Raw genomic sequence first — 12950 nt, 5'->3', positions numbered from 1 at the left:
GATGGTTGTGTTCAACACAGGAATCTTCTAAAGAAAAAAGCTTTTAAAAGTGACACTTTGAAATATTATAGAAATATAAAATAATTACAAGGGCATTTATCCTATAACAAAGTGTTTATATTTTAGAAAATCTTAAATGATAGTATAAAATTGTACAGATAATTAATGGAGCCACTTTTTTTTCATTCATAATACTAAATACCAGGATAATTCAGTAAAACTGAACAGTTTAGATTTTGTTTAAGAATATGTTTCTGTGATGAAAATAGAAAAGGGGGGGGATAAACGGAATTAAATTGTAGTTGCTAAAGAAAGCAGTTTTGTTATAAGATCAGGCCTGCATGCAAACGCAATTAAAGAATTTGTTTCTCTGAAAACCATCTTCAGCATTTCAAAACTATGGATTAAAGATGACTTCTCACATCATATTCTTTTTTCACATTACAAGGTATCTATATATTATTTTTTCCTTCCTCAGCTCTCTTAGCAAGAGATGGAACATTACATGATGGAATCTAAAATTAAAGATAGCTGCCAGAAAATTGTCTCCAAACTAAATTAATGGTCTTAAATGATGTCATCAATCTATTGAATTTTGAGCAATGCAAGATTCCAGATTTCCCAGGATTTCTGCTTAATAATTCTGTAGGTGATTTGCAGTGTCTTCCAACAACCACCAATGTTTTGAGATACTGTACAGTTGGAGGAAAAAGTTGCAAAATACCAAAATAGTTTTTGATAAGTTACTGAAAATTTCTGCCTCAGCATGAAATAAACAGCCAAGTAGTAGTAAACCTGATTTAAATTGGGAAAAAAGAGACGACAATATTTTCCAATCTGGTGACCTCCACTCCTTATCTAAATCAAGATTATGCCAAGAAATTGGGCTTAATTGTCCTGCTCAAATGGAAACCATCTTTGCCTGTAAATGTAGCAGCAAGCAAAGAATAATTTAGGATCTTTGTTAAATAAGCATGTACTGCATCCAGTATCGGTGTATATGGTAAGAACCATAACAAAGAAATACTAGAATATTCACTGAGGGATTAGGCTAGTATTGAGCAACTAGAGAACAAGAGGCCGGACCACGTGCACCCTTAATCCAAGCAGGTTTTAGTCAGCATTTTACAGAACAAGTTTTCAACATGCTTATAACTTCGTTGGGGAAATTTAAAGGCATGCCTCAGACCTGAAAAAACTTCATATGAAGCGTTTATTATTTGAGCGAAATTAATTTACTCGGTTTCTTTTGAGATAGAATCCCGCCTCAATGCATTTGGCCGGAAGTCAATCACAAGCACCAATGCCGTACTTTCATCATTCTCTTAGCTGAGTGCTGAGCCGGAAACACTCTTGCTTAAAGGAAGTCACATCTCTATGACTCGAGGGCGTTAGGCATTTTGGTACGCAGGCGCAGAGGAGCGCGCGCACTCCGTCGCTATTGCGGCCTGCGGAGGCCTGCGATTTTCCCAGCCGACGCCTTCGGAGACCCGTTTCTCGGCTCAATGTTCCCGACGTGGGGTCTGTATGGGGCAACCCCAGGGCCCTATCCTCCGCCCCCTACAATGCTGTTGCCGCCGCCACCTTTACCGGGCGTGCTGCCTACCGCCATGCCGCCGCCTCAGGTCCCGGTAGTCCCGCCGCCTGTTTTAGGTAGTTACGCGACCAGTTCGGCGAATACTGCCGCTACCGGCACCGGGGGATTTCTGAGTCTACGGGAACAGCACCTGGTCCAGCTGCAACAGCTCCAGCAAATGCACCAGAAGCAGCTGCAAACGGTGTTGTTAGGTGGGGGGCCTCCACCCGGCCCGCCTCCCCCGAATATGCCACCGCCTCTGCCCAGTTCCTCTATCGCCAGTATTTCCTGGCAGCCGCCGGTGCCCATCGGGCCGCCGCCCGCGCGCAGCTATCAGAAACAATTCAAACACCGCGATTCCCTTCCTCCGCCTTTGCCTCGGGAATCACAGTTCCGAAATCCCCCGATGCCGCCGCTTTCGTCTACAAATGAGGTTGCCGAGTCGTCGCAGCCCCGCAATGAGTGGGAGCCCCTGGTTTCTTCGGCCAGTCCTCGCATGGATATGGACATGGATCTGTCTTCACCACCACAATCACCTTCCCAGTCTTTCGTGCCCCAGTTAGAAGTTGATCCCTATGTACCCCCACCTCAGCCTCTGCCAGCACAGAGTCAGATCCCACCACCACAGCCTTACCAGTCCCATTTGCCCGTGTCTCAGGCAGTTCCCAAGGCATTTTCAGACCCATCTTCAGCTGTTTCTCAGTCTTACCCAACCCAGTCCCAAACTTATCAACCCAACTACCAGTCATCCTCCCAGCTGGGCCAGCCTCTTGCAACATCAGCCTCCCAGCCTGAATCCCACTTCACTTCATCTCAGATTACTCAGACCACTTCTGAACCACCAGAATTAAGACTGAGCAGTGGCCCAGAGAAAGAGTGTGAGCAACAGCAAAGCAGCTCACATGCAGATCTATCCACAATGACCCCCCAGGTAAGAATGAAGTAACAATTGCAATTTGTCTCTGGACTACAAAAGTTTTTTTCTTATTCAATTAAGTGTTCTAACTATGAAATGTGTATATATAGTAGTAGGACAAAATGTTAGTGACTTTTATTATAAATGGGAAGAAGGCATTCAATGCTTAAATGATAGTCCATAAATTTGCTATTTGTGGAGTCCTTGGTGCACCCTAACTTGCTTGTTTTACTTGCAAACATTTAATTATCCATCTAGATAAAATCAGGGCTTTAGGGGCACTAATTATTACAGTGCTGTGATGTCACTGATCAATGCCCTACAATCAAGGCACTGATAAAACATCTGCAAGTAACAACCAAACTAGGAAACCAAGAATTCAACACTGAGGTACATATATTCTCTTCTTTTGGGTATACTATTTGCTCAGTGGTTACTAAGACCTTTTCAATAGCATGGTCTCAATTTTGGAATAACCTATAATAATGATAGCTGACATAATCTGTGCTATCTTTGGGGACGGGAGGGTTGTTGCACAATGAATACCTCAGACTTTATTTTTGGAGAATATTTGTAGCTCAGAGTTGAAATGAATGGTCCTTAGTGCTCTCTGAGCTTGCTTGTTTTCTTGCAGATGTTTCATTATCCTAATTAGGTAACATCAGTGCTAGTGATGATGTTACCTAGTTACTTTCATGCCTAACGCAGAATTAGAACCAGTGAAGGAGAATATTTGTAGCTCAGAGTTGAAATGAATGGTCCTTAGTGCTCTCTGAGCTTGCTTGTTTTCTTGCAGATGTTTCATTATCCTAATTAGGTAACATCAGTGCTAGTGATGATGTTACCTAGTTACTTTCATGCCTAACGCAGAATTAGAACCAGTGAAGGAGAATATTTGTAGCTCAGAGTTGAAATGAATGGTCCTTAGTGCTCTCTGAGCTTGCTTGTTTTCTTGCAGATGTTTCATTATCCTAATTAGGTAACATCAGTGCTAGTGATGATGTTACCTAGTTAGGTTAATGAAAATCTGTAAGAAAACAAGCTCAAAGAGCAGAATTAGAACTCACAATTTCCTGGTTTCAAGCCTGATGGCTTAACTACTAGCCCAAACTTATTTTTTATTAAAAAATGTGGCATGCTATGTGCTGAATGCTATTTTGATAAATAAAATTTCCATAATATTTCTTTTAAAACAACACTATACAAATAATTACAAAATAATAAACTAAAGAATTCAGGGCATAAAGAAAAGGAAATACAGTTTAACATAGTTTATACAGATAAGGTTCAGTACATCTCTATTCTATACTTGCAAACCATCCTATCTTCATGAACTGCTTCATACTTTGCCTTTTCATTTTTAAACATGACTTCTGAGGGTTCATCAATTCCATCCAAGCACAAGTTCCAGTACTTTCTTGATCGCTCTTCCTTCATATATTTATTTTGCAATTTTCTCCTCTTTCATTCTCTCGCTTTCATCCAAAATGTTTCAATATATTTCTTTTGTACTTGCCACTCTGATATTCAATCCATGTTTTATTGAACACTCATTAATTCTTAACCCTATTTTTTTTGTTTTGTTTAGTACACATACCTCTTTAGTAGCTATTTGGCTACAGTCAACTTACATTGATGTTTCTTCACATATATCCAATTCTTGCTTGTATGTCACAAAGTGGCAGAACCATACAACTTGTACATAGCTATTTAGCTTTGTTTGACAAACGTTTATCCTCTACAACAGATTATTTACTTTTCATTTCCTTTACACCATTTCCATGTCTCAAATGCCTCCTCCATTTTCAACATTGAGTAAGCATTCTACCAACGTATATAATTTACTCCATTTTCTATGTCACACACAATTGCCTTGGTCTTTAATACATTAATTTGCAGCTCTGTGTTATTTGTATATCATCTAGTCCAGGGGTAGGCAACCTTGGCTCTTTTATGACTCGTGGACTTCAAATTCCCAGAATTCTGGTAATTGAAGTCCACAAGTCATAAAAGAACTAAGGTTGCCTACCCCTCATCTAGTCCAACATACATTGAAAGGTACTTGGATTCTCCTCTAGCAAAATAACATCATCTGTAAACAGAAATACTGCCTCTTTTCTACCCAAACAACGCTTGGTAATTAGGTTGCAAATGTTTCATCTCCATGGGGGGGGGGGGGACATCTTCAGTGCAGTTTGAATTGTGTTTGTTTGGGATGTTGCTTTCAGTTGAAGTAGCTCTCTCGCTCTCAGTTGTTGGTAGGTGGGGTCAATGTCAATGTGTCTGTTCACTGATTGGTTGCTGGAGAACCAAGTCTCGAGGAATTCTCTTTCTCTCCTTGACTTTGCTTGGGTTATAATTGTGGTCCCGGTTAGATCAAACTTGTGTCCTTCTGAGTCCTCGTGGACGGACATGAGGGACAATGGGTCGTGTCTTTTGATAGTCAGGGAGTGTTCATGCAGTCTGATTGATAGCTTTTTGAAGATATCACCCCTTTTTTTTGAAGATGTCCCCCCAAACGGAGACAAAACGTTTGCAACCTAATTACCAAGCCCAGAGATCAATCCAACAGCTCAGCTACCAACCCGAGCTATTAATATTCAAAATACATCTCAAATATAATGTTTGTGTGTGTATGTATGTATGTATGTAAACAACTAAGGTGTTCTGTGGGATTTTGGCTGGGTTTATAGAATTTAGCCTTGAAAGCAATATAATCAGTTATTTTGTATTAGAAATCAATTTACTCTAAAGGAGGGGTCCCCAACCCCCAGGCCGTAACTGTTTACCAGGCTGCGGCCCATTCTGAACCAGACCACACAAGAGGCAGGCAAGTGTGTGCATGCATGCACAGCTCCTCTTGCATGAGTGGTGGACAAGCATCTGTGCCTGCATTCACGCGGAACCATCCCCCCCCCCACTGATGCCACCGATGCCAGTCCAGAAAGCCAGAAAGGTTGAGGGACGCTGCTCTAAAGAGTCTCATACACATTCGGTATACAGGGACTCTTCAACAAGTATTGAGGAATTAGCTTACTAATTTTATTTTCTTCATTATTTTTTGATAAATTCTAATCTAATACATTATTGAAAGTCACCTTGTAACTATCTTGAAAGAGAACAGTAGAATGAAAAATTATTTTTATACTAGCTAAGTGTTTAGGTGGTTAGGTGGTTCCGCCCCAGGCATTTAATGGACCCGGAGGGGTTCCGAATAGCGCTTGGGGGTTTTCCTGATTCCCTCCTCCACGAACTGGCTGAGTCCTTGATTGCTGCTTGGAATAAGGCGGCATCAGGGGCATTAGACCGGATCGCGCCTTTGCGACCTCTCTGTGATTGTGGATCCCGGAGGGCACCTTGGTTTACCGAGGAGCTACGGGAGATGAAGCGTCAGAAGAGATGTCTAAAGCAACGCTGGAGGGCTAGTAACTCCAAACCCGACCGGACACTTTTAAGAGCCTATATTAGGACTTACTTAGTGGCGATACGAGCAGCAAAATCTTCGCATTTTTCCGCACTTATTGCGTCTGCAGAATCTCGCCCTGCCGCCCTGTTTAGGGTGACCCGTTCCCTACTTAACGTTCGGGAAGCCGGGGAGCCCTTGCAGGGTAGGGCGGAAGAATTTGTGCAGTTTCTATCAGATAAAATCGCTCGGATTTGGACAGACCTAGACTCTGATTGGGCAGGTCCTTCTGAGATGACCGGGGCAGGTCTTAGCCCAGTTTTATGGGATGAATTTGAGTTGGTGACCGCTGAGGATGTTGACAGAGCGGTGGGAGCGATGAGCGCCTCCACTTGTTTATTGGACCCGTGTCCAATAAGTGACACGAGGCTGCCTCCAGGTGTTGATCAACGCTTCGTTGAGGGAGGGGTCCTTCCCGCAACCCTTGAAGGAAGCGGTTGTGAGGCCTCTTCTCAAGAAGCCTACCCTAGACCCGGCTGATTTAAATAACTTCCGTCCAGTCTCCAATCTCCCCTTTTTGGGAAAGGTTGTAGAGAGTGGTGATGCTCCAGCTCCGATGGTCTCTGGATGAAGCGGATTACCTAGACCCTTTTCAATCTGGCTTCAGGCCCGGCTTCAGCACAGAAACTGCTTTGGTCGCGCTGATGGATGATCTCTGGCGGGCCCGAGACAGGGGTTATTCCTCTGTCTTGGTGCTACTTGACTTCTCCGCGGCTTTTGATACCATCGATCATGGTATCCTTTTGCGACAACTTGGAGGGGTGGGAGTGGGAGGCACCGTTTTACGGTGGATCTCCTCCTACCTCTCTGGCTGGTCGCAATCAGTACTGGTGGGGGGGCAGAGGTCAACCCCGAGGCCCCTTGAATGCAGGGTGCCGCAGGGGTCGGTCCTCTCCCCCCTCCTATTTAACATTTACATGAAGCCGCTGGGTGAGATCATCAGACAGCACGGGGTGAGATTTCATCAGTATGCTGATGATACCCAGCTATATATCTCTTCCCCGAGTTCTCTCAGTGAAGTGGCTGATGTGATGGGCTGTTGCCTTGAAGCCGTGAGGGTCTGGATGGGGGTTAACAGACTCAGGCTCAATCCTGACAAGACTGAGTGGCTTTGGATGTTGCCTCCCAAGGATCATGTTAACTGTCCAGTGTTGACTCTAGCAGGGGAAAATATACCCCCTTCGGAGCGGGTTCGCAACTTGGGTGTCCTCCTTGATCCACAGCCTGGACTACTACAATGCGCTCTACATGGGGCTATCCTTAAAAGGTATTCAGAGACTACAGTTGGTCCAGAATGCAGCCACGCGAGTGATAGTGGGTGTTCCTCGGTACACCCACGTTACACCTATCCTCCGCGAGGTGCACTGGTTGCCTATTGGTCTCCGGGTCCAATTCAAGGTGTTGGTTATTACCTTTAAAGCTCTATATGGCTCAGGGCCAGGCTATTTGCGAGACCACCTACTACCTCATAGTTCCCTTCGTCCAGTTAGATCCCACAGGCTGGACCTCGGGGCCGCGGGGGAGGGCTTTCTCTGTGATGGCCCCCACGTCTTGGAACCAGCTCCCCCCCGGAGATTAGGACCGCTCCCACCCTGTTGGTTTTCCGCAAGCTGCTTAAGACCTGGCTTTTCCGGCAGGCCTGGGGTTTATAAAATCTGACCCCTGGATGAATGTTACTGTATTGTTTGTCTTGTTAAGTTATATTGTGTTTTTATTGTTAGCCGCCCGGAGTCCTGCAGGAGTGGGGCGGTCTATAAATTTTAATAAATAAATAAATAAATAAGTGTTATTCAGTTATAGTTGCTAGTAATTATAGTAAATAATATAGTAAATAATCATGCTTATGCCTGGAATTAATATAGATTCATGAATTAATCGTTTATTCTTGAATTAATCCTGTTACAGTCAGATTTCAAGCCAGGGTACAGTTCCCAAATGGCATTGATCGCACTTGTTGATGACTTCTGATGAGACTGGGATAGGAATAGTATATCCATCCTAGTGTTGTTTGATTTCTCAGTCACCATCAGTGCCATCAATCATATTAACCTTCTGGGCTAGCTGAAGAGGTTGGGAGTGAGAAGCATTATTATTCAATGGTACTTCTTCATCCAAGACCAGTTCCATTTGTTATTGGTAGCAGGGAGCCTCTCCTTCCCTACTCTTATAAAACCATTGAATTAGGTCATTGATCAGTGAGCTAAGTGAAATATCAGTATGATGATCATACTCGGCTGTACAATACTGCCCCAGGCCATTCAAGTGATCCCATCAAGGGGTTTTCCTAGTCCCGGGAGGCTAAATGGTCCTAGATGTGGAAGTACCAGCTTTGGCTCAACCCTGATAAAAATGGGAGGCTGTGGGTTTTAGGGTCCCCTGTGTCTATTGGTTTGCCATCTTTAACTCTGGCTGGGATGACACTCCTAACCATTGGCTCAATCTTGATGAGAGGTAGCATTTGTAGCCAGGAGGGCCTTTGTACAAATACACCAGTTTGCACTTTACTAGTTTAGGAGGCCTTGCTCACACTCACTCATGCACTCATGCATTAGTCATCTCCCAATTAAACTATTGCAATGCAGTCTGTCTTGAAAAATATGTGCCCATGTAACATCGTTGCTGTGTACGCTTTGGGTCCAATGCAAGATGTCAGTATCACTTTCAAAGTCCTACATGACATGGGACCAGGTTACTTGTGGGATTGCCTATCCCAAAGAGCTTTTACCCCTCTATTATAGGCAGACTTTGGATCCCCTCAGTGAAACAATTATCACTTGGTGGAGCCTCAGAACTGTATATTTTATATTATGGTATTTGTCTTGTGGAACAGCTCCTCTGAGAAATACAGGTAACTCCAAATCTGTTGCCTTTTAGGAAACCAGTAAAGATCTGGCTTTCCCAGTGAAAATCAGACACTGGGGTCAGAATGTTAATGAAGCTGGCATGAGGGTTTGATGGATAAATGTTGAGTTTTATTTAGGCTCATTATTTGTTATTTTAAATGTTTTTTTATTTTAGTGTACTGTGTTTTACTCAGTGCCTAAAATTCCTTCTAATAGAAGGACATCCCTACAAGTTTGTTTATAAATAAATACATTGAAATAAGCTATTACTTTTATTTATACTGTACAGTATTTTATACTGTAAAAATTGTGAAGTAGGCAATTAAGAGATTTTGCAGAGACTGATTCTTAGAAGTCATTCTAAGTCATTCAGCTGCTTTATGAAAGCAAAGCCATTCTCTTAATAGCTGAGGAAATTGTATACATGTAGTACTCACTTAATGACCGTAATTGGAACCAGAATTTCTGTCACTAAGCAAATTTTTGTTAAGCAAAACAGCATGTATCCATGCTGCTTAGCCATGCCTTGCGCAAACTCCCCAATAATTTATAGGGATGAACTTGGGAGGCAAGGAGAAGATGCCCTAGTTTCTTGGGCTTTAAGAAGGAATGAGGTAGGGAAAGAAATATACTTTCAGACTTGCAAGATTTTATTAATATAATTCTACAGGCAATCCTTGCATACCTATCATTCGTTCAGGTGACCGTTTAAAGTTACATTAGTGCTGAAAAAGAATCTGGTGGGCAGTTCAGCCCCGGTTAAACATGAATTTATTCTCTATTTTACAATAGATACTGTAGCTTTCTTCAGATTCTCGGATATTTTGTTTCTCTATGAAAATACTATACTTCTCCTACTTATTGTAGGAACAACAGCAATATTGGTATCAACAGCATTTACTTACTCTTCAGCAAAGGGCAAAAGCACATGCATTGGGACAGCAACAGTCACCTGTTGTTAATGATGCCCCTGAACAGAGAAAAGAAGAAAGAGAAATACCTGTTTCTAGTGGCCTTTCTGAACCCAGTTTGAAGTATGAACCCATGTTACCACATCCAAATGATGGAGAGCCTCCTGGGTCATCTGTTGAACATAAGGTATGCTATTCAAAGAAGTGTCACTATATATACTGTTCATTGATAAAGATTTCTCTCTTTTATTTATTTCAGATATTTAAATGTATTTGTTATTAATGGAAACATGGTTAGTAAATCTTGGGGGTCAAAAGGTACAGCAGGAGTGGACAACTGACAGTGCCAGTCTTCTCCTTTGGGCTTCCTTGAACCTGCCCTGAGATTTATGGTAACATTTTTCACAGTTTCGAGACATTGAACAGAAAACTACAATCTGAGTCCTATAATAGTCTCAACAGAGTTTAAAAATAATATTGTCTGCAAAACTCCCCCTCCCAAATCAAGAGAAAGGCCTATCTTTGCATCGTTCCCCATCATGTCTGTTCTCACCATGATACGTTACATATTATTGGAAATGACCTAGGTTAAGCAACAACGAAATGATACATTTGTGGATGACACCTAGGGTGTAACTAACATTAGTCTTTCATCGATTTTTAAAATCTTTTTAATCCTGGTGTTTCCTTTTATTTAGAATTCTAATCACTGATTGAAATAAATTATGACTGATTCCTTCTACTCTAGCTAAACATTAAACCTCCAGAAGATCCTGAAGAAAGCTTGAGATTACAGCAGCTACAGGCAGCAGCAACACAATGGCAGCAGCATCCACAACAAAGAGTGGGTTTCCAGTATCAAAGAATAATGCAAAAGCATTCACAGTTGCAACAAATTTTACAACGCTATCAACAGATTATACAGCAGCCATCACATTTGTCAGTAAGTTGTTTAAAACAATATCATTTTACTTACTTCCGACTGAGTAAAATAGTTGTTGGCTTTTGTTTTTATCCCTTTGAGTTAGTGTTGACTCCTGGCAACTGCCTGAAAAGTACCTGGCAGTTTTCTTGACAACATTTCAGAGGTGCCACTGCCTGCTTTCTAAGGCTGAAAGAGAATATGACTGGCCCAACGTCACCCATCTGGCTTTGTGCCTAAGGCAGTACTCACAGTCTCTCGGTTTCTAGTCTGATGCCTCAATCACTATATCAAACTGGTTCTTGAGTGAAATTGTTATTATATTTTAATTATGAAATACAGAATAATAGTTATTTACTTATTCTTCATAGTTTTTTTTCCCTGTGTCTAGGAAGACACAATTTGTCACCCCTCGGGTGTCTTGGATCTCAGTTCACATAATCCTACACTAATAGGGTTATTTCAGGCTGAAATGGATGGGAGTTGAATTTTGGTACTTTTTATGTTAGAGAATGCTGGCAACATTTTTGCCTAACAGTGAAATGTTATGTTCTTGTTCTTATTCTAGAAACTATACATCAATCTTAGAAGTAGCATTACTGATACTAATACCACTCACTTCCTAAGGAAAAGTAAATTAAAACACTTTTTACTAGAAAATAGTAATAAATTGTTGATTAAACTAATTAATGAAATTGTAGAAAGTATGAAATTTTATTTAAGTTTAAAATGATATGCTGATAACATTACAATAACTGTGAGTACAGATCCTGGACTTTTTTAAAAAAATCCAAACACACAGTATCTTCATTATTGCTTTCTTTTCCTGACAGACCGCAACAGTAGAGGTGCAGCTACAGCATTATGAGACTCAGAATAAGCAATTCCAGCCACTTTACAAAGAGTGGGAACGTGAATTTCAGCAGTGGCAGGACCAACTTCAGACCTATCCTCACAAAGACCAGCTTCATGAGTGTGAGAAACAGTGGAAAATGTGGCAGGGACAAATGAAAGCCACTTACACTCACCTTCAGGAGAAGGTGAAGTCTTTTCAAAACCTGAATACTCAGTGTCCCGGGAATACGCTTCCATTTTCTCCGTACTCTCAAACAGTGCAAAGTAGCCTGCCTGTTTTACCTGCAGTTACACTTCCTCCATCAACTACTGGGTTTTCTGCTGGCCCAGGGGCATCTGACACGACTGTTTCAAAAGAACCTGGACCTAAGAGCACCCAAACCCCAGAAACAAGACCAACTCTGTTTCCCACTTCTAATTCTTTTTCTTTTAAAGTTAGTGAATCGCTTTCCAGTTCTCAGGTGACAGAAGGGATCAGGCCAGCTCTTCTTCCTACTCCTTCATCTGGTTCTTTCAAGTCCAAAACAGATGATTCTTCGACCACTTCCCAGAGCATGGAGACAACAAGGCCAACTTTGTTTCCCACTCCTACCTCTTTTACATTTAAAGTTACAGAGTCAGTTCCCTCTTCTCAAAATACAGAAACTGCTAGACCAGCTCTTCTTCCTACCCCTACTACTACTACATTTACATACAAAGCAACTGACTCTCCTGCTACTTCCCAGACCATGGAGGCAACAACCAGACCAGCTTTGCTTCCTACCCCTACCCATACTTCCTTTCCTTTTAAAAATAGTGATTCATCGGTCATCCCGCAGGCAACTGAAACAGCTAGGCCAGCTTTGCTTCCTACTCCTACTTCCGCATCTGCTTTTTCATTTAAGGTTAATGATTCAAATGCAGCTACCCAAGTCACTGAAACCACCAGACCAGCCCTTCTTCCTACCCCTGCCTCTACTTCTTTTTCTTGCATTGATACATCAGCCTCTTTGCCTTATCATTCAAACATGACAGCATCTGCTAGCTCTTCAGACCAAGATGATGCTTATGCTCCTCTGGCCAAAAAGGCAGCGGCATTTGGGTCAGCCTCATCTGACCATGCTTCTATAAAAGTGAAATCAGATTCTGCAGTAGCTTCTTCGTCTGTGTCCACCACTACTATCACTACCACCACTGCTTATCAGAACAGATCCTTGAAGCCAGCTGGGTTTTCTGATTCCCCCAGGGCACCATACTATGAAGGGCCCAAGGGCCCAAGGTAGGTATTCTTTTTGTTTTATTTTTACTTGGAAAATCCTATATTATATACATTTAGAGATGTGATATGTTTATAGAGATAAGAATATGCTTGTCTGATAATCAGATTGGCAGATCTGATTATGTTAACTATTGTATATCCCCCAAGTCACTTCCCATGAGATGGGCTGCTATATACCGTAATTTAATAAATAAATAGTTATTGGC

General features: G+C 41.9%; 1 protein-coding gene across 5 annotated transcripts in view; it reads left to right on the top strand.

The window, feature by feature from the left end:
* Nucleotides 1–1171: 1171 nt before the first annotated feature.
* YLPM1 (YLP motif containing 1) overlaps nucleotides 1172–12950 on the top strand; it is a 62968-nt gene continuing 51189 nt past the window's right edge. The window contains exons 1-4 of one of the 5 annotated variants that reach the window (XM_039351731.1): nucleotides 1172–2507; nucleotides 9711–9896; nucleotides 10458–10652; nucleotides 11465–12744. In XM_039351731.1, coding sequence (XP_039207665.1) covers nucleotides 1506–2507; nucleotides 9711–9896; nucleotides 10458–10652; nucleotides 11465–12744 — 2663 coding nt within the window. In that variant the 5' untranslated portion in view covers nucleotides 1172–1505. Of the gene's footprint in view, nucleotides 2508–9665; nucleotides 9897–10457; nucleotides 10653–11464; nucleotides 12745–12950 lie in introns of all 5 variants that reach the window. The other 4 variants (XM_039351729.1, XM_039351734.1, XM_039351733.1 and 1 more) reach the window with 4 other exon arrangements.

This window comes from Crotalus tigris, unplaced genomic scaffold, assembly GCF_016545835.1.
Source record: "Crotalus tigris isolate CLP2741 ecotype Arizona unplaced genomic scaffold, ASM1654583v1 scf7180000018371.15429387391:27106975, whole genome shotgun sequence".
Classification (NCBI taxonomy): domain Eukaryota; kingdom Metazoa; phylum Chordata; class Lepidosauria; order Squamata; family Viperidae; genus Crotalus; species Crotalus tigris.
The sequence above is the reverse complement of the archived record's forward strand: the minus strand, read 5'-3'. Positions and strand labels throughout refer to the sequence as shown.